Source organism: Pelmatolapia mariae, linkage group LG16_19 (assembly GCF_036321145.2).
Source record: "Pelmatolapia mariae isolate MD_Pm_ZW linkage group LG16_19, Pm_UMD_F_2, whole genome shotgun sequence".
NCBI classification, from domain to species: Eukaryota; Metazoa; Chordata; class Actinopteri; order Cichliformes; family Cichlidae; genus Pelmatolapia; species Pelmatolapia mariae.
In genome coordinates this window covers 25,758,852-25,779,866 of record NC_086241.1, presented here as the reverse complement: position 1 = coordinate 25,779,866, position 21,015 = coordinate 25,758,852, and the positions used below count along the sequence as shown (strand labels likewise).

At 39.8% G+C, this 21,015-nt stretch overlaps 1 protein-coding gene across 1 annotated transcript; it reads right to left on the bottom strand.

Moving 5' to 3' along the window:
• Positions 1–7,238: 7,238 nt before the first annotated feature.
• On the bottom strand, positions 7,239–11,489 carry hpxa (hemopexin a). The gene is given in 9 exon segments (XM_063498281.1): positions 7,239–7,468; positions 7,695–7,842; positions 7,930–8,057; positions 8,215–8,310; positions 8,503–8,715; positions 8,857–9,010; positions 9,797–9,954; positions 10,454–10,542; positions 11,425–11,489. Coding segments are annotated over 9 exon segments (1,281 nt in total).
• Between the last annotated feature and the right edge of the window lie 9,526 nt (positions 11,490–21,015).

Here is a 21,015-nt window from a genome sequence, read left to right as displayed (position 1 = left end):
ACAAAGTAACTCCTGCTCTGTCAAGACCCCCCCTGAAATCACACACACACAAACACACACCTCTCCCGCTCCCCTGATGTAGAGTTAAAGTCATAATCCCACCTCCCCTCCCTCTCTCACCAGGTCCCTTGAGCTTTGCCCGTCCTCATTAGTGGGTATTTTTCCCATGTTTGTTAATTGTGTCCTGCTTTTTGCACCACCTGCCCCTCCCCCCCCACCTCTCCCTCTCTTTTCCTCACCTCACCGCCCCTCACCACCACCCTCCTTCCTCCCCTGCTCATCTGTGCTCTCTAACAGCCACTAATTGTCATCATAAGGATGTGTTCGCTGTCACAACTGGAGAACAGACTGTAGACCGACAGTGTGCAGCCTGGCTCCTCTGGCCCCTGGAGGCCTCTGCACTGGTGTCTGGGGTCCAGAGGACCTTAGCAGGCAGGAAACCTCCCTCTGCAAGTGTAGCTAATAAAGACAGGGTGAGAATTTTACCTGGCTGACAGAGAGGGAGAGTGAGGCAGTCAACTCAACAAGGGCAAACTGGGAATTAACTTTAGGATACAGTGATGTCTAATGAGGTATGACTATGTTCCTAACAATACAATGTTCCAATAGCAGAATGTGATTGCCGTGTCAGAGATCTCATCACTCAAACGCTAATCAAGACTCCCTAGGATCTTTATTTATCCTCTAATTTTCTTATCTTGATTCATTTCTTTTTACAGTTTTTTCTCTTCTCTTACATGAAATGAAATATTATGTGTACATACTTACCACAAAAGCTGCTTGTGATGTCTTTACTACCTGACACATGATTAAATCTCCTTGAATTTAGAAGTTTAGTTTTGTCTTTAAGCCACTGTGTTCCTGGGTAACAAAAACTGTGAAGGCAAGAATTACGATCAGTTCAAACAGTTTCCTGTTTTCCAAAACAGGGTGAAACTGGGGGATTCCTCCCATTTGTAACTGCAATATATGATGAAAAGTAAAACTAAATACAATAAAATCACCTTTACAGGCCAATAAAGAGTCTACATATGCACACTGCAATCGAGCATCCAAGCCTATTATTGTTTATAAATCCATTGAGGAAAAATGAAAAATGTAATTTTTTACAGCAGACTGTATGTTCAAAAAAACCATGACAAATTAAGTGTTGTTTTTTTCTGACTGCATAATTTCTATCACAAAATTTAAAAACCCTCACTGAAAGCAAAAATAAACAGAAATGAGGTGACTCAAAAATTCACTGTGATTCATCTGAACTATTACTTGGTTGTAAAGGGCAAAAAAAATGCAGCTTTGAACTTTACATCTGGAATCTGACCTTGTCAGCTTTAAGATATGAAATGCTGGAATAAAGTTATCTGGACAGTTTAATGTGAAATAATATACTTGATTTCTTAATAATGAAAATCAAAACACTGTGTCTGAAGTCAGTGTGGAGTTTTTCCGTCTTTTTTCGGAGTAAAGCAGAAGCTGTGGCTCCTTAAACAGTCAGTAGGGGGTAGCTGTAAGTTGATACTGTTTTGGGAGGGGATTGTTATGTGGAGCAAACTGCTACATTATAACCGATGTGCTCAGTTATTATAATGTTTAAAGACTGAAAAATCCAGTAACTAACGATCCCTTTTTATTACTGTGATGGAAAACGTAACCGGGTGCCAGTTTTGTTTCTTTCACAGCACGTCTGCTGTTACAATTTAGTTGTATAGAAGTGTAATTTCTGAGCGACAGGGTTGTTGTGTCATTGTTCAAGCAAGCATGTGTCTTATACATGCACGTGTATGTGTGCATGTTTGTGTGCAAGTGGGAATTTGTGCTTTGTGGCATGTGTGCCCTCAGCATGGGGCCATGGCGGGCCCCGTGCCGGCCAGCTGGAGGCTCAATCTGTTGAGGGGGTCTTCTGCTCAGTGGAGGGAGGTCGGCTGGACCCACAACGACGCCCCGACCATTTGCCCCGGCCTCCCCTCTGACCGGGACGTGCTGCTTGGCAGGCCCAGCCGGGGACTGACAGCTCTGCACAGCCCAATCCACAAGACACTGGGAAGGAAGTGGAAGGGGGGGAGGAAGGTTAGAGATACAGAGAGGAGAGAAGCGATGGGATAGGATGTGGAGGTGGTGGTAATTTTAGGGTAGGAGGGGAAAGAGGGGCAGACGGCAAAAAACAAAGCAAGAAAAACAGAAGCAGACCAGGCACACTGCCAACTGCAGGGAGACAAACAGAGGAAGTCAGTGAATGACGAGTGGAAAGGTAGTCAGAAAGGTGTATTTAGGATGGTGAATTTCAACAAAGAAAAAGATTGAGTGAAGAAGGACGTGCTTTTAGAAACAAGTTCTTTTTAAAATTTAGGTGTTTTCTGGCATTCATCAGGTTTGAATTCTGGATAACCCTGGCTGATAAAAAGACTTGAAGAGTTTATTAATAAACTGCAGTCAGTCTTTCATACAGCATTAATGACACATAGCAAAGTTCAACTCTTCATACTGCTGGAAGGGATCATAATAGCACTCTCATTCAGGGAAGAGGGCAGAACTCCAAACAGGAAATGACGAGTGAGCCTTTACTTTCTAATATTTTCAGTCAAAAATATTTCCAGTCAAAGTATAAGCATTTCGTTATTACAAAACACAAAAATATATAGATTTAATTTTTAGGTCTCCAGGAACGAGAATATACTAGAATTTAAAGGATCAACCTGTTTTTGAAAAAATAAACAAACACGCTGCTAAAAATATGAAAAGGAGGTACTTGATACTTCTAGTTTGGTTTATTTTAGAAGTAAATGATTCGTGTTTTACATTTCCATATTCCATATTTATTTGACAGCTTAAGTGATGAGTTACTGCACTCACTAAGACTCACTAAGTATCTTTTACATTTGTAAGGTTTCAAGAGGCAGTCTACAGCTGCAACCCGCTGTTAGACAGTGTAGATGCAAACATCCTTGAGCTAATGTGTCCAAGATTTCTAAAAATGAAGAAGAAGAAAGAAACATGACAAAAAGCCCACATTTATTTAGGATAATGTTTTATTCTTTCCTCTCCTATTAGCCCTTCCATTAGTGTTTCCCATAGAAAGGACTGACTAACATCAGCTAAGATATATCAAGTGAAAGTTGAGCATTAGGCTCACTATCTACTGAAAGGACAAAACAAAAGTGGATGTAATCAATATTCCTGGGATCATTGATAAACTGCAACCAGTAAATTTTACATCTGGAGTCATACCTGTCACACAAGACATGGAGTAAAATGACCAATGAAGTGCCTGCAGCATGACCCACATCATTTTATTTGAACCTGTGTGTGTATGTGTGTGTTTTGGTCTTCTCTGTGTGCCTTTACCAGACTGGTTTTGCTGCTTTCGCTGACAGTTTGATGCAGGGCACCGGGGTTACATCTGAGGGAGTGTTTTTAGCGGTCACCAGTCTACAGAGGGGACGCTAGCTGGCACCATCTGGTCATGAGCTCCACCGTTTATCTGGCACAGTCTTGGCCAATGTCCATACCTGCTTGTCCTACACACACACACACACACACACACACACACACACACACACACACACACACACACACACACACACACACACACACACACACTATGTGGGGGTCAAGCTACCCTAAACGGCAGGCTGAGAGCAGATGTCCATCAACCTCCCAGTCCAGTTAATTAAGCAGCGTCACAAACAGCAAGAAGACGATTCACATGCACACAGATGCACACACATGCATAAGCAAAAAGAACATTCCCACAGCTGGACAGTCCAACAGAGGAGAAAAGAGGAAGTATGGAGGGTCATTAGTATGTGCAACCAAATGATGCGTCAAAGTGAAAGTTTGTGATGATTATTACGGCCGGTCTGAGGCATCGCTTGTGACTCTGTCAGCTGCCGTGCAGCACGCTGATGAAAAATCTTTACAAAACTGTTGTATCACATCATTTTTATTATTCTACGACATAGCTAACAGCAACCTTCCACTACAGCAGAGGCTGCTGGGACTACACTTTGTTTTACTGGTTGGTCCAGATACCTGTGAGCAGAGGAAGCCTAAATAAAAATATTTTTAGGTTTAGTAGAAGATCATGATTTGGGTTAAAATAGGTTATTATGACTAGGTTATGACTTTAATTTTAAAGGTCATTTTTGTCAAGGACACATTTTGCACAAATGAGAGAGAGCAGAGTGAGTAATTACAAGTATATACAGTATTACAAGTATATTTCCCAGAATGCCATGAAAACTTTGGAGGAGTAGTGCCTTTGTAAAATGAGTTGGAAGACAAATCCTTGAAATGCAAAGTGATGTAGGAGGGATTTCTGAGTAGTAAACACAAAGATTCAGGAAAACTATAGCTAAAGATTTGTTTTAAGCTGTGAAATATACAGAACACTGAGAGGATATGATAACCTATTGCAAACCTGCTGACAATGGACCTTGATTCATACAGAAATTAAAAAATACATCCTCAAGATGCACATTATTTACGGGAACAGACAGTTTCCTCATATATATGATCAGGTGTTATCCACTTGAATCCACATGCCGTCACTGCACTATTTCCTGCCCTGTATCTGCATTGCCTGCTTATGATTAGATGCAATGCTATGATCTAATTGGAGACTAGTAAATGAAAGCACTGACCTTACAGTTTCCCTGTCGAACAGAGTTCCTCTCATTAGACACATTACACCAGATTTGATGTATGTGTGTTCTTGGGCTGGCTGCCTCTGTAGCCCACTGTGGCATCATATCACAGCCACTGAAGGGCTCCAGTGTTTCTCTCTCCATTGTCATCGCAGCAGCCGGTGGGGTGAAGTAAGGGATTGTGTGATCCGATGAAGCGTGCTGTTATCAGAGACTTCAACCCCAGTCATGAACCTGACATCATCCCATTGCCTCAGTTTAGAGGTGTGTGATGCACAGGTCATTAAGGATGGGAGAAGCAACACTGAACTTCTAAGTGTATGTATAAATAATTCCTGTGTAACTCTATGTCCTGTTTAATCAATAAAGTGTTGTTGATGATATTTTATGTGATTTACAGAGTAAGTGTGAGCAATGTTTGCTAGGATGATAGCTTACGTGAGTCAACATCTTATACATGAGATGTTGCTTGTTGCAGCCTGGCTTTGCTGCCATCTTGAACACTGATGTCATGATGTGACTGCACACATTAGTCTGGTGGATTGCTAGGGTAAAGTGGATATGACACTGGTGACATGCCACCCACTGGCAGACACACTGCTATACTGAATAAGAAACTCAGACAGCGTTCAAAATGTGACCATCACATGTAAAGATATGCCACACTTTTTAATGTGGGGCTGATACATATTATAGCTTTTAAAGAAAAAGCAAACTGAAGACTGATATTAGTAAATTCCCCAAATAATCACAAGTCACTGTGATGCCTTGATGTCATTCCTGATTCTCATCAGTGACAACTCCACACTAGCCTTGAACTCAGATGTTTTGGAGGCAAGCAAAAAGTACGTTTTTGGAAAAAATGTAAATAGTGTGTTTTTTGTCACTTGACTGTTAAGACTTGGAAGAACCTTTTTTTTAAATGTGACATGTGACATATTGTGATGCCTACGATGAGGGTGACTATCAACGGAGACTTACTGTAGACCTTTTTTGTTTTTTTCGCTGCTGAATGTGCACAGTTACTTAAAATGAATAATTAGGTTTTGCTCTAAGATATTATGACATCTTAGTCTTGTGTGGGGCCCTGAGGTGTACATGTGAACTGTTGCTACTTCAATAATAATAATAATATGTGATAATAGTATGGCCACACAGCTTTGATAGTATATCACAAGACAAATGTACTAAAAGTATATGTGTTTACAAAAGTTTTAATCGTTGTTGTTTTTTTTAATAGGTCAGCATTCACATATTTGAAAAACTCGAGTCTTTGTCCTTATTCTAAATTGAACAGATCTGAAGAAATCCTGGCAGATTTGGTATCGGGGCATTGAACACTGTCTTAAAAAAACGGAACCAGTCGCAGATACTTGAAAGTTAAACGAATGTAGTTCTTACCATTTCGCAAAGACATGCACTGAATATTTTTACTGCTCACTGTTTATTCACCGAGTAGAAAACATCAGGTTTCTGTCAACCAAATGTTGTGTTTTTTTCCAGCTGCTGCTGGTCTGTGGGAGTTCACAAGCACAGGAACACCAAAGCTTCCTGTGGATAATTCACATCTCATCTATGTGTGCCTCACAGGAATAAGATGATTTAACACCTGCTCTGACTTATCTGTACTGCTCTGTTTGCAAGAAACAAAAGCAGAGTTACACAAAAGGCAAAGACAGAAGTATCGTCCTCATTCTATCGTCATAAAGTAGCAGATCAACAAAGTGTAACTCTTCTGCCCTCTGCTGGTAAAAGGTTGGAAAGTCTCCTTGTTTTGGCTCTGGAAATACTGTTCGCAAAACAGTTCCTCAGATGTATAAATATAAATATTATCTTTAGACTTCTTTCTCAGCCCCTTATCACTGAGTCTATCCCACCTGTCTGTAGGGCAGGAGCAGGATGCAATCAATCAGCATAGGTCCACTTGAAAAAAGTCTAGTTAACTGTTGACTTAAAATGTACTGTAGTAAGTTATAAAAGAAAATGCAGTTACATGTTATAAATAACATGTCATTTCTTTTTAAATGTCAGTGGCAGTGTGGCCTCATAAGCTACAGATATAGTCTACTCATATTCATGGTATATGTGTTGTTTGTGTGTACTGTACAGTCAGTATTGTCTTTCTTGGATAGTCAGAAAGCGAACTATGTAGGAAAAACTCCCTCTATCCTTGTAAGTGTAGTATCAGAGTACGTGGACCTGCCCGAGAAGCATCCTGGAAACTTATTAACACATCACAGAAATAAATCATCACTGTTTCACCTTCTTGATTGTTGCCACTTCGCTTTATTCACAACAGCACTGTACAAAACGAATCACAGAAACACATCTGCCTTCTTGGTAGCACACTTTGCGTGGAGGACCACCAGCCTTTAGAATGAAAAGTAACAACCCTCTAAATGAATTAAAGAAGGCTACTTTGAGGTAAGACATGGAAAGGAAACACTGGGTATGAAATACTGCATCAGCTGTAAATGCTCTTAGTCAAAAGCTTAGTGACTTGTCGTGTGGCGCCTCCTGTCTGAAATTGTTGGTGCTTTTGTTTTTCCATATTTCACTGTGTTGTATGCGATGTTCTTCACAATCCATTCAGTCCTAGTGATCACAGCCAAACAGCTCCAGAGACACTTTGTGCTGCTCAGGCAGGGACCTGGCAGTAGTAAGCAGTTTGGTGCTATCAAAGTGGTAGAAGTGATTTCCTATGATCACTTTAACTCCTCCGGGACCGCACATGGCAGTATCGACTCTCTTGAAGGGTCCGATTGGACGCTCGTTGCCTGCCTTACGTGGGGTGACTTTCAGTTCCACATCATACATGTGATTACCTGATGGAAAAAAGGCAGAACGATATGGTAAGATATATATCTAAAAGTCTTAGTTCTTTGTAAATATAATTGTGACCATTTTCAAGTAAGTGCTAAATGACTTATTGTGTGATCTAAGTGATCAAATAACACTACATGATGTAACTACATCATGATTCAAAGCAGTCCTAGAAGTGATACAGGGATAATCAATACTTGCTTTCTGTATTTTTGCCTGTGTTTATACCTTTGATAATGTGAACAATGTGATGGTCCTGACAGACGAATGTAGCATCAATGGGGCCCTCAATGCCCAGCTCCTCCTTCACAGGCTTGGGGTAACCATCGAGGTGGGTGTGGGGCTCACCGACTCGGTAAACATACAAATTGTTATTCTTGGGAGAAAAAAGAAACAGAAAACATGGTAAATATGGCGTGCAGAGTTAATGACAGGATCAGAAATGTGCTTCCAGGTGCTTTACCTTGATCAAGTAAAGGTGATTTTCATAAGAGAAAGCGGCGTCCACCTCACTGTGCAGCTCCTTGAAATCATTCTCGATGGTGTCAGAGGTCAGTGTGTCATTATCATCTTTACGGAGGTAATGGTGGCCTGTGACATAAGAGAAGAACTTAAGCTCTAATGAACGCTGGAAGTACAGCCAAACCGCAGACCCAGCCCTGATCATAATGCCGTCACTTCTGTACAGTGATTTAGATGTTGGAACAACGTATAAATGTATATGATGTGTTCTGATGTCAGATCTCACCTCTGAAGGCATAAATGTTTCCAGCGTCGTCTGATGTGATGGCATCCAGGTGAACACGGCTGCATCGCTCTCTCTCCACATGGTCGCTGTCAGGACCTGAACAAAAAAAAACCAACAACAAAAAAAGTGTATTTTTGTTAAGAATACAAAACGTAACTTTGGTCTAGAAAATTACAGTCCTGGAACATCGACAGCACAGAAGCTGTACTTAAATCTGCAGCTGTGTCAGATTTGAAGTCATTCACATTTCACATCTGATCACATTGCTCAGTTTGCTTTTTAACTTACTGAACTTGGAGCATCTCATGAAGTAGTCGCGGGCCTCTTTGGGGTATTTGCCGTGCACTTCGCCAGTCTTTGGATCAAATTTGGAGAACATGTGCCCGTGGAAGCAGTAGTAGTGCTCCATGAAGCGGAAAGCCGATGTGCAGTTTGGCATGGACTTGAACTCTTTCTCCTCTACAGCCTTGCTTTTAAGATCGAAGTGGTAGATTTCGTCCCCTTCAGGGGAAAAAAAGACACGTGGTTTAAAGTTTTTCCTCGGGTAGCTTTTCATTTGAAGATAGTGAAAAATGCTCTTGGTCTCATAGGAATAATAACCACAGTTTTTTCACAGCGAGGTCAGTGAGAACGTTTATTTACCTTTGAAGAAGATAACGGAGTCGTTGGCGCACTCTGGATGAGGACATTCCACAGCAGCATCCAGATGGTCAGGGATTCCAGGGAAGACTTCAGAGATATCCTTGGGGTAGCCAGCCTCCAGCTTGTGCTTGTAAAAGCTGAACACCTTGTTGTCCTATGTTAAAAATACACAAGTAAGATTCAACTGACAAGTTGTTAGGCTTTTACAGTCAAATCAAGAGAATCTCACTTTGTATCGCTTTCAGAAAGCAGTAATGCAGACAAAATTTATTTTGCAAAGGCTTCACATTTACAACAGTTTTCAACCCCAAAGTTTGAACAGTTATGGAATGTTGATAATTTTTAATCATCATCACACTTGAACAGCTATAATTACTCATGAGAATGCTAAAAGAAACTGAGAAAGGTATTTGTGGTTCACACCAGTCCAGACTTTAACTTTTTCTGTTTTCAGCCTGAATTCTTCATCATTTTTTGTCACTTCTGAAAGAAACTTGGCCAAGAGAGAATATGAGCCTGAAAATGAATCTGAAGTAGTAGAACCACATGTGAGACTGTGTTTCTGATGAAATGATGATGGTAAGTAATATGTAGGCGATGGTACTAGCTGCCCTCATCAGTCAGACAGTCAAAAGAAGAATTCATGACATGTCAGATGGCATGATGGAGACTATTTTGCACAGATATGAGTGCAGGTGTGCTTTGCACACAAAATGTTTGAAAACCACTGGCCTACATCATACCCGTTCTCTAGTCACACTATTCTGCCAGCTCAACTGCAAGGACAGCTGTTGTCTCCCTCCCACTTTAGTCTTGCTATCCATCTTGCTTTGTGTCGTAATTCCTATTGGGTTATTTAAACTGTTTCCTTCTCTGGATGTTTGCCTGTTGCCAAACTCTGTTATGATCAATAACACAATAAAAAGTTGCTGGACCGTACCAAGAAGAAGAACATGCGGTCGTGGTCGTCGGGGTTGTCTTCAAAGTGCATGTGGAAAGCAGCATCCACATGGCCCAGGTGGTGATGGTCGTCCAACTCAGCGAAACTCTTATTGGAGAGCTCGGCATGGCCGTGGAAGCCCTTGTATAAATGGTCACCTGACAGAACATATACGGGACACAGTCATTAAATAGAGCCAATCACACTTTTTATGCATGCTGCAGTGTGTACTCCATTAGAGCTCTATGATGATCAAACACATTTTAATAGTATGACATATTCGCAGGTCATAACTTTCCCTCATGCAGTAAATGGTAAATGGCCTGTATTTGTATAGCGCTTTACTTAGTCCCTAAGGACCCCAAAGCGCTTTACACATTCAGTCATCCACCCATTCACACACTGGTGATTGTAGCTACATTGTAGCCACAGCCACCCTGGGGCGCACTGACAGAGGCGAGGCTGCCGGACACTGGCGCCACCGGGCCCTCTGACCACCACCAGTAGGCAACAGGTGAAGTGTCTTGCCCAAGGACACAACGACCGAGACTGTCGGAGCTCGAACCGGCAACCTATATACAAGACGAACTGCCAACTCTTGAGCCACGATCGCCCAGTGTCAATATGCCTGCCCATGATTCCTCTATAGATTCTTACCCTTGAAAAAGTATGGGATTCCCTCTTCATTCACTGCAACAGCATCCATCTCAAGACCTTTACAGCGGTCAAGGTCATCTGCAGAATATCAGGTGAAAGTGAAAAGAAGGCTCATAATATAGAACATGATAGCAGTTGTGTTGAGAAATGTCTGTGAATTTAAAAAAATAAAATCTTTCAACTCACATCCATGTTCATGCTCATGTCCATGCCCATGCGCATGTGGTGGACGTCCTGCACCTCCATGCCCAGGTGGATGTGGTGGAAGTCCTGCACCTCCATGCCCAGGAGGATGTGGTGGAAGTCCTGCACCTCCATGCCCAGGAGGATGTGGTGGAAGTCCTGCACCTCCATGCCCAGGAGGATGTGGTGGAAGTCCTGCACCTCCATGCCCAGGAGGATGTGGGGCTCCTTGCCTGGTTTTACCAGCAGAGAAAAGGCATGTTATCACTTTAAGCAATTTCACTCAAAACTTAGGTTCGGACTTTTAGTTTTACAAAATTGTTAAAGGGAAAACGCACATGAGAGCAGTTTTCAATCTTCTATACTGTATGAAGCCACAATGTCATGTTGTGTGATATCCAGAGAAAATAATGAGATCATGTGGGGTTAAAACAATTCAAATTGGTGTAGCCTACTTACAAAAATATCACTAGTAACCAGCTTTTTAAAAGTACATAACAATGCTTTTATTATCATAATTTCTTGTCTTATTTTTTCCTGTATCAACGCTGCTTAACTCAGGAAGTATAAAAAATGACTTTAGCTAAATTAAAGTGTTGCTTTAGATCTGTAATCATGTCTGCATTTAGCACAAACAAAAAAAGTTATCTGGAAACATTTTAGATATGCAGCAATGACATAACATGATGTCCCCTGTAACTCATTACATTAGTATTGAGTTTTAATGAAAAAAGTTAAACAAGTGGCATTAAACTGCCTGGGTTTTATATCTTCATTAGAAGTGCAAGTCCACTTACGAGTGAGCCCATCCCAGGGCTAGGGTAAGCAACAGGATGCAGGAAAGCAGCTTCATGATGAGGATTCCTCTGAGACCAGATAAGCCTGGAGAGCTGAGCCAAAGGTACCCCTGCAACTGCTGCTGCGTTCTTTTATACTGTAGCCCAGTTTACAAAGGTCATATCACACTGGGTACCAGAGGAGGAGGGGACAATGTGCACAACCAGTAGCTTTATCAAAAGACGCCCACAATATTTGATGAGCCCCCAGAGCTGTGCCCCCACAGACCTCCACCTCTGACTTGTCTTTGTTCAAACCACCTACCAGGAAAATGAGTCCTGGTGCAACAGAGATTCATAGAATTTGATGGGTTACCCCTTTTATTTTTTGGGCACAGAAGTCTAATCACTTATTTATCTTATGTCATCATGCTACAGCACTGAATAAAAAGCAGATTTGTGCAATCATCACTTTTGAGAACTTGAATGTGGGTGAATATTCCACAGCATTAAAACCTACATGCACACCAGTGCATACCTAATGTAATATTTATGCAAGATTACTGTTTTCCAAAGAAAGGCTCTTCGATATCTGTAGATCATTTGATGTGACAAAAAGTGTACAAAAGCATCTCTATTTATTGATGTGCATAATTGAACCACTTTACTCATCACATGCAACAAATATCTTTTCAGAATATTCCAGAAGTCTGCCTGAGCTGGATCTGCAGGCCAGACCAGGTCCAGCTACCTGAGAGGTTACTAACCCACTACCCCCACAAAATTAAACAAAAACTGCTGACTGCAGCGTTTCACAATCCTTGGACTAAGTGTTGTACAATGTTTGTAAGGTGAACATTAACAGAAGAAGTAGGATGGCCTCAGTGTAGGTAATACTTATCAGTAAAAATTGTTCCCTTTGTGTGGGCTCTATGTACGTGCTGCTTTCTATTCCATTTTTAATAGCTTGTCCTGTGCTTCCTATTTGTTGCAAATATGCTATTAAATGCACAAACAAAAGATTCACTAAAGCTCATGGGAGATGAAGTCAATAAATGCTGCCAAAGAAGTCACCGTAAGATTTTAAAAAAGGAAGATAATATCAATCTTATTGTATATGGTGTTATACTTTTTCAAATGTGCATTATGGTGTTTAAATGATGTATAAACAAAACCTAATTTAAGTTTATGAAATGTTAGTAATGCTGATTTTTTTTCTACTGCAGGAGTGCTGTTTGTTTGTTTTACATGTGATGGAAAATTTTCAGGTTTGAAGTGAGAAGAGAGAAGAGGATGCAAAGTTTCCATAAACCATGACCGTGAACGCTTTGGTGTACTTCTTTAACGTATTTTTAAGTAAAGAGTTTTACACAGTTTTATCAAACTGCTGTTCTGAGTCTGTGTTATTCAGTGCAGAAAAGGTGACAGGAGACAGGTGTGTGAAACTCACTCTGTGCAGTTAAATTCCAACGATGACTGACAAACTTGTCTGTGAACATTGTTTCATTGCATCTACAAGTCAAGCGTAACCGTGGCAGATCAGCTGATCTCAGTGGCAGCCCTCATCAACTGACTGCTCTGCTGATGTCCTTCTGTACATCCAGTTGGCACATTTCTGAGAACTGCCAGCCACTTTGCAACCCACTTATGCTTTCGCTCCTCCTTTCCTGCTGTTCTTCAGTGCCACATCTGATTGTCCCCTTTTTTGTCCTTACAGGACTCTAGCTGCTTAACATTTTCAGATCCTTCTTTGTCATGTTTTTCATTTCATGATGCTCCAGAAATTTGGCCTTGTCTCTCATGCACAGAGATCTCTAGACTCTCTCAATCTTTGATATTATGTATTGCAGATGAAGACACATTCAAAGTCTTTGCAATTTTAAGGTGAAAGATATTTTTTCTGAAATTGTGCAACAGGTTTGTAATGCAGTGCTTTGCAAGTCTCTGAACCTCTGCCCACCTTTGCTTCTGAGAAACTCTGCCTGTCTAAGATGCTTCTCAAATAGACATTAATGGTACAGACCTCTTACCTATTATTAAAAAAAATTTGAATGATAGAAAAAAAAATCACTTGTGCGATATATTGCTTGAGTTTGCATGGATCCCAATCAGTATGATGAGAATTAAAAAGTACCGTAACCTAGATGCACACATTATAACCTCAGAAACCTGAACTTGTGGGCCTATGTGTGGCCCTCACACGCAAAGATAAGCCTTGTCATCCCACATCTTTTATTTGTTCAGGAATGTCAATAGGAATAAAGGCCAATGATCCGAGCGCAGTCGAGTTCAGTCATCAACAGAAATATCACAAATACACCAGATACACAATCCTTACACTTAAGGAGTAAAAAACAAACAAAAAACAGATTCTGATTGGAGAATCTCCTTTAATCCGATCCTCTTTCATTAGAATTCTGGCTCAGCCAGAACAATATTTATATCAGTCTAGGGAGACATCCGGTACATATGTAAAACCCAAACAATATCATAAATATTAATATTATTGTCGTTTTAAAAAATTATTTATGAGATACCAGGGGTTTGAATATGCTGAAATATTCTGTTTATCACTGAAAAGGAAAGCTGTGTGCCTTCATCTTGGCGTTTATTCCTAACTTGCTTTTTTCTTGTTATTTTCCATGTAAATAACTTTCTGCACATCTGCAGGATTTGTAAACTCTAATTCTAACAAAGGTTTTACCCGTTTAACTTTTCAAAATTTTAATTTAAGACCAACTACCTTTAATCACTTGCTGACAGAGTTCATTTTGTTTCCTTGTTATGGTCTTTAATCGATCACATATCCCGCAAATAGAAACTCTCAATTACTTCAATCAATCATTTGAATGTCAATTAAATTTTGAAGCCTTATAATTTGAAGGTTTCTGAGGGCAAAAGAACAGAAACCTCAAACATGCCGTGCAACACGTATTCTACAGTGAACTTCCATTATGTCAGCAATACAGAGGGAGACAGCGCTGATTTTTATTGAAAATCAACTTGCAAACATTTGCCTTGTACTACGTGCAGAACGTGACAGACTTGGAGCATTGTATGCCTCAGTCAAGGTTAAGGCCTTGTCAATCATTTGTTTAAAGTACTTCGCAATTAGGAACTCATTCTGTTTGTGAGGTTCTTTGTCACTACCACAGCCATATCAATTAATAACAGCTAGAGGTAAAAAAACAACAAAAAAACCCTTTCATTTTCTGGGAAGGTAAAAGGTTTTTGCAGCTCTTTTCTACACATATATATTACACTGATTTTTTTCTGTGTATATCTGTATTATAAACACATCTTCTTCTCACACTAATGGATACCATGCCAACATGGGAAACAATAACAGATCTCAATTTAAATGCAATGCAAGGATGCCCACGTTTTAAGTCTTTGAGGGAAAATAACAGGAAAACACTGACATATAAATCTGTAAAGAGAGTGGAAAGATTTAATTTGCTAACAGCAAAGAGATGAGTGGCTGTCACAGAGGCGGAGAAGGGGAATGATTAGTATTAGGGAGGGAATTAAGGAAATCAGTGGAGCAGAAGTGGAATAGTGTGGAGAGATAGAGAGAAAGTTAAGTGAGCTGCTTAAATTTCTGCACAGCTGCCGTCACAGACTGGCCAATATACAAATACAAAATACAATTTTAATATCAAAACAACTTCCCTGTCAAGGTCCATTTCACAAAAATAATACAAAATAAAAGTTTATCCAAATTAAGTAGGTTCAATTCAGAGTGTTTGTTTGCTTATTTGATTATATTTACACAATAGCCACAACCCAATTCTAAAAAAGCTGACTTGGTGTGTAAAATGCAATTGAGCCGATATTTTATTCACAACAGACCATAAAAAGCATATTAGATGTAAAGACTGTAAAGATTGAGACATTGCATTATTTTGCTATTACTGCCTTCATCATGCTGATGGGGATCTTCTCAGACTTCATGTTGGAGACATTGCTGGAGTGAATTGCGCCTTGCTCATGCAGCACATGAAAAGGAGACCTAAAACCGCTACTAACAAGTCTTATTCTGAGCTGCACCTCCCAGGAGTGAGTAAAACTCCACCTGCTGACGGTCCAGTGCTCAGCAGATAGATCTGCTTGACAAAGGTGTTACCTTTGCTCCTGGATCACAGAGAGGGGGGTGGAAACTGTTTGCTCCTCCTGTCACATGCCAGCGTGCCCTGAACATTGCACGTTCGCTATATGTGCCTGTAGTGTGTTTAGCATTAGTTGGCTTTAGTTGTTTCTGGTCCCTGCACAACCATAGTGAGAGATTGGTTCATACTGCCAGCAGCTAAGAGAGACAGGGAAACAAGTATCAGCACTAGTATCAGCAATACTGGCACTTTTTTAAACTGGTATTAGATCGATACCAAAATTTGCTATCGCACAACACTAGTGGAGGACTTTAAATATCTCAGGGTCTTGTTCATGAGTGACGGGAGAGTGGAGCAGGAAATTGACAGATCGATGTGGCATCTGCAGTAATGGGGTGACGAGAGAGCTGACCCTGAAGCTGTCAATTTATAGGTTGATCCATGTTCTGTCACTCATTTATGGTCATGCTCTCTGGGTGGTGTAAGGAGAAATGAGATTGTGATACAAGGAGAAATGTGCTTCCTCTGAAGCATGTTTGGCCTCTCCTTTAGAGACAGAGTAAGGAGCTTGGTCATTTGGGAGTGCTATATATATATATTATGATTACTATGATTACTTGTCACAGTAAAATTATTCTTGGGTCCAGTTAGTACCCCATGTACTGTATGTTAAAAATGTTGTTAGGTGAGGAATAAGATGGACTCATACCCTCCTTGTCTTTGTTTCTGTGTGGGGGTAAATTGCTACATTATTATGTTACACTTGGTTTTAAAAAATTTATTTCTGACTCAAAAGGCCGTACTGGTTCAGTGAAGTCTAAAGTGCATGACACAATTCAACAGCAAAATCCAAGCATAGAACAGGCAGGTTCATCTTTATGTAGTAAGTGATTTATTATACATGTTCATTAATATTATAGTGACTTATGATTTCCATTGGAAATACTCTTAAACAATAAACCAAGGTTTCATGTTTAAATGTAATAATTTAAGTTATTGGACTTTTACAGTGTGTTAAATGGGTAAAACCTTTATGTTGTCACTGACACTGACACTAGCTAAACATTGCATTCGCTTCTAAATGAAGACCTCTGACTCATCTGTTACAAAGCAGTGGCACAGTGCTGCGTATTTGCTCGTGAGGACATATTGTTGTTGTTCTGTTTGGAGAAAATTCTTTCCACATACAGCAGCCCCGTTGCATCACTAGTCTATCTTTGGCACAATGATTGTTGTTGCAGTGAAGCTGACGAATACTGGCCCTGAGTGTCTTTTCCGTCTGCAGCGTCAGTGTTGAGCAATCCATTACGTAGTGTGTAAACTGTTTTGTACATTTGAATTTAAACAAGGTGTCATGGTCGTGGGTCTGTGACCCATTGTTTATGCATTTAGACTTTTTGGGTTCTGCTTAATTTAATATTCTGGTTTGTTTTGTTTTTCAGGTTTTAGTGTTTTTCGTTGTATTTCTGCCATTTTTAGTATTTGTATGTTCCGGTCTTAGTTTTGTCATCTAGTTCAGCGGTCCCCAACCTTTTTTGCACCATGGAGCGATTTAAGTTCGACAATATTTTCACAGACCGGCTTTTAAGGTGTCGCAGATAAATACAACAAAATAAAACCAGTACCGGTACCAAAAAAAGAAGATTTATTCATAACACATGGGAAAAGACCCAGAGAAACTGAGTTAATGATAAAAAACAATAGAAAAATAACAATTAAAACCTATAAAAATCATGAAAACCATAAATTTCATACCCAAGCCTCAACTCTCGCGGCCCGGTACCAAACGACTCACAGACCGGTACCGGTCTGTGATGCAGATATGAAACATTTGTGATGCAGATATGAAAAATCTGATTAAACTTACTTGTTTTCTAATTAGGCCTAAAGGACATTCAGGTCAGGTAAGTCATCCTGCAGTTCTACAGATCCATAGAGTTTGCATTTGTACAGATATGTGAATATTGTGTTTGCAAGATATTTAAGACTGTTTTAAGTTGGATATTGTGATTATTAGCATGTGCACTGTAAAATATCACACAGGATTTATATTATAAGATAAATATCATAACGTGATTCCAAACCAAAATGCTAAAAAAGAAAATGAAGACAAAAAGTTTAAGAAGATGTGTTTTTAGCTGCTTTTTATCACAGAAATCACTGAATTAACAGATCTCAAGCTCAGTGGGAGCTCCTGAGGCTTGAAACCACTGTTGTTGTTCTAAGCGCTGTGTGATGGACAAGCAGCAGACCCTAATCACATGATCTCTGAGACCTGCTGTGGACATATGGATGCATAGTTCACTGATGTATGCTGGACTAAAAGTCAAAACCAGAGCTTTAAAAGTGACCCTGAAGTTAATAGGGAGCCAGTGTGTTTATACACTTCTCTGTATTGAATTATTTGTTATTATTAATCTCTGGCTCTCTTTCACAGTATGTCTTTGTCCTGTCTCCATCCACTTACACCCAGACAGTCATGAGCCTGGTTCTGCTGGAGGTTTCCGCCTGTTGAAAGGAAGTTTTTCCTTCCTCCTGTCACCAAAGTGCTTGCTCATAAGGGGTTATATAATTGTGGCTTAAAAGTGATATCTCACTGAATGTCATCTGGGTAGCAGTGATAAGAAATGTCATTAAAAGTAAGTAAAATTTGCTGAAGAAGAACCTATATAACAGAAATTGCAAAGGCCCCAAAACAGCACCTTGTGGCACACCGTATTCAGAACAGCCACAGAAAAGAAATAATCCAAAGCAGACTCCAGTATGACCAGCAAGTATGTCAGTCTTTTGAGCAGAATATGATGGTCAGCAGTATAAAAGGCAGAGGTCAGCTCTAGCATCAGCAAATGATGCAGGACATTTGTTTGCAGGACATTGTAATGTTCTGCAAACATGAGCTCTGTGGTTGGCAGTAAACAAAGTTCCTCCTTAATTCAACTCATATGTGGTTTATTTCTTATCAAATTCTCCATCTTTTTTTCATTCTTCTTATGTGATTGAAATTAATTAATGCTGGTTCAATACAGTTAACAAATGCACTGCTGAGGGGCAGCTGTCAATTTCCTACATCACATAAGAAGTCAGACCACTGCAGAATAAAATGTAAAAGGATAGGGAAATATTGCTTTAATGTCATATATGAAATTATTTTAGCTTGTTTTTTCACCTCTTATGTTAGTTTTATATTTTTAAAACTTGTGAAACAATTTTGAACTCTACCCGTCCACTTTATTAACTGTTTATCCAACTTAGCGTCACAGAGGCTACCTAGTCTATCCCAGCTCTAACAGGGCAAGTAACAGTACACAGTAAAGAGATTACCAGGCCATCACAGGGCTAACAGAGGGAAACAGACAACATTCACACACACTTTAGAGTCACCAGTTAACCTAATAGGCATCTTTTTGTGCACAGGCACTGGTAAAACAAAGTCCAGACAGAAAAGCTTCAGCTGAACTGAAGATTCAAACCACAAAGACTTTTGCTGTGAGGCAACAGATTTAAGTACTCTGACACTATCTGTCTTTAGTGAAATGAAATTATAGGGCAGCAGAGAATCTTATGTCACCTTGGTTAAGCCCAACATGACTTTGACACAGGAGACTGCTGTAAAAGGTGACTCCAGGTTAACTATGAATGTGATGTTCCCCAAACTTTAATGGTTTTGTACTCAAACTGTGGCCAAGCCTTAAACAGAACAGGGGCAGATCATTAGCATAAATTTTGTAAAAGAGAAGAACAACCCGTAAGCATCACAGTTTGTACGTGACTGTTTAAGTTGGCAAAAATTCATTTTGCCAAGTCATTCATTCATTCAGCAGCCCTTATTTTTGGTCATGTGATTCTGTTAACCAATGTGATGATACTTTTAAGAAAGCAAACCCAAGTGTTGTTACTAACCATGGCTTGGCTTATTTACCGCATGTTGGCCAGCTGCCTCATACAGATTGCGGATGTCAGCACACTCTGTAATATGAATGTAGGGAAAGCAGGTGGTCCAGGTGCTGTTCCAGGATGGGGAATTAACTGAGGAATTCATAATGAATGAATGCACTGTCCACACCTCCTGTAAGACATCCACTATTGTGTTGTTCTCAAACAGTCTGATAACATGTTTGGCGACAACATGCCAGTTGCTCAAACAGCAAAAATCATGAAATGTCTGGAGGGACTGGTCCTCAGAGACTTTATGGATTCTCTCCTACCTACTGTGGACTCACATCAGTAGTTATACAAAACTGATGATATCATTTGCATCACCCTCCATGCTCTTTAGCACCACCCGGACAGCAAGGAACAAACGCGTGTCTATTTTTTGTGTGGATTACAGCTCAGCATTCAACACAGTCATCCCAAGCAGGATCTCCTACAAGAAATCATATCTATGTCTATGGATACAGGACTTTATGTCAGGCAAGATGGGCCTCCACTGCTCCTCAAATCTCTCAGTCAGCACAGGTGTCCCACAAGACTGTTTGGTCTGCACACAATCTGCAACACACATTTTTCATTTATTATTCTATTATAAAACTTTCTCTGACAAATGTAATATTTTGTAAGAGTACTAACACTCACACTTAGCATTGTTCCATCCCATTTTAACGTCATTTAAGCTTACCTGATTGGAACTGTGTTTCTGTTTCTGTGAGTTAGTGAGTGTGTTCATTTCGAGGTAGTGTACACAATTTCATTTCATTTTCTTACTCGATGACGATAAAGGAATTCTGAATTTCGAAAAGCTGAGCAAACTCTAAACTCTGCTGATCAATATCGTGAAATAAGATCCGGAAGAGATAACAAACGGTGTCATGGTGACGCTGTGTTGTCATCATGTAATTACAACAAATAGCCACCAGGGGTCTGTAGAACTCAGTGACTGACTTCTGCGCAACAGGAATAAAAGGGATAAAAATATTTCTTCTTTACAGTCCTGAAGTGAATTCAAATTAGGAGGTCACATACAACAACAACAACAATAATGATGATGATGATGCATTTTTACTGAATATGTCTTTTTCATAGCTCTTTCACATATTTTATACTTATCTATATGTGTGTAGACTCTATGTTTAAACATAATTATGTGCATTATATTTCATTTTGCAAACTTGCTAACTCTTTTTATAAAAAGGATTTTTGGTATTTTATTTTATTATTATACGTATATGTTAGAATGTGAACAATCGGCTAACAAGGTGAAAAGGTCACTTCTCATCTCACTGTGAGTTCAGCTGTGATTATGGGACGGTTTACCGGATCTCGTGGCTTAAAGCAGAGTCTGTGTGCTTTGGAGCAAACACGTCACTCACAGGTCACTTTAAAAACCAGCTCATCTTATTGCAAGAAAGATGGGTTTTTAAAATGAAAGGCCCAGTTTCTATTATTGTCAGTGAATGTGCAGTTTCAGCAAAATAAAATAAAATAAAATAAAATAAGCAATCGAATTCGACGGTTTACGCTTTCTTTGCTTTATCTTTAGAATTTTTTTTTATTT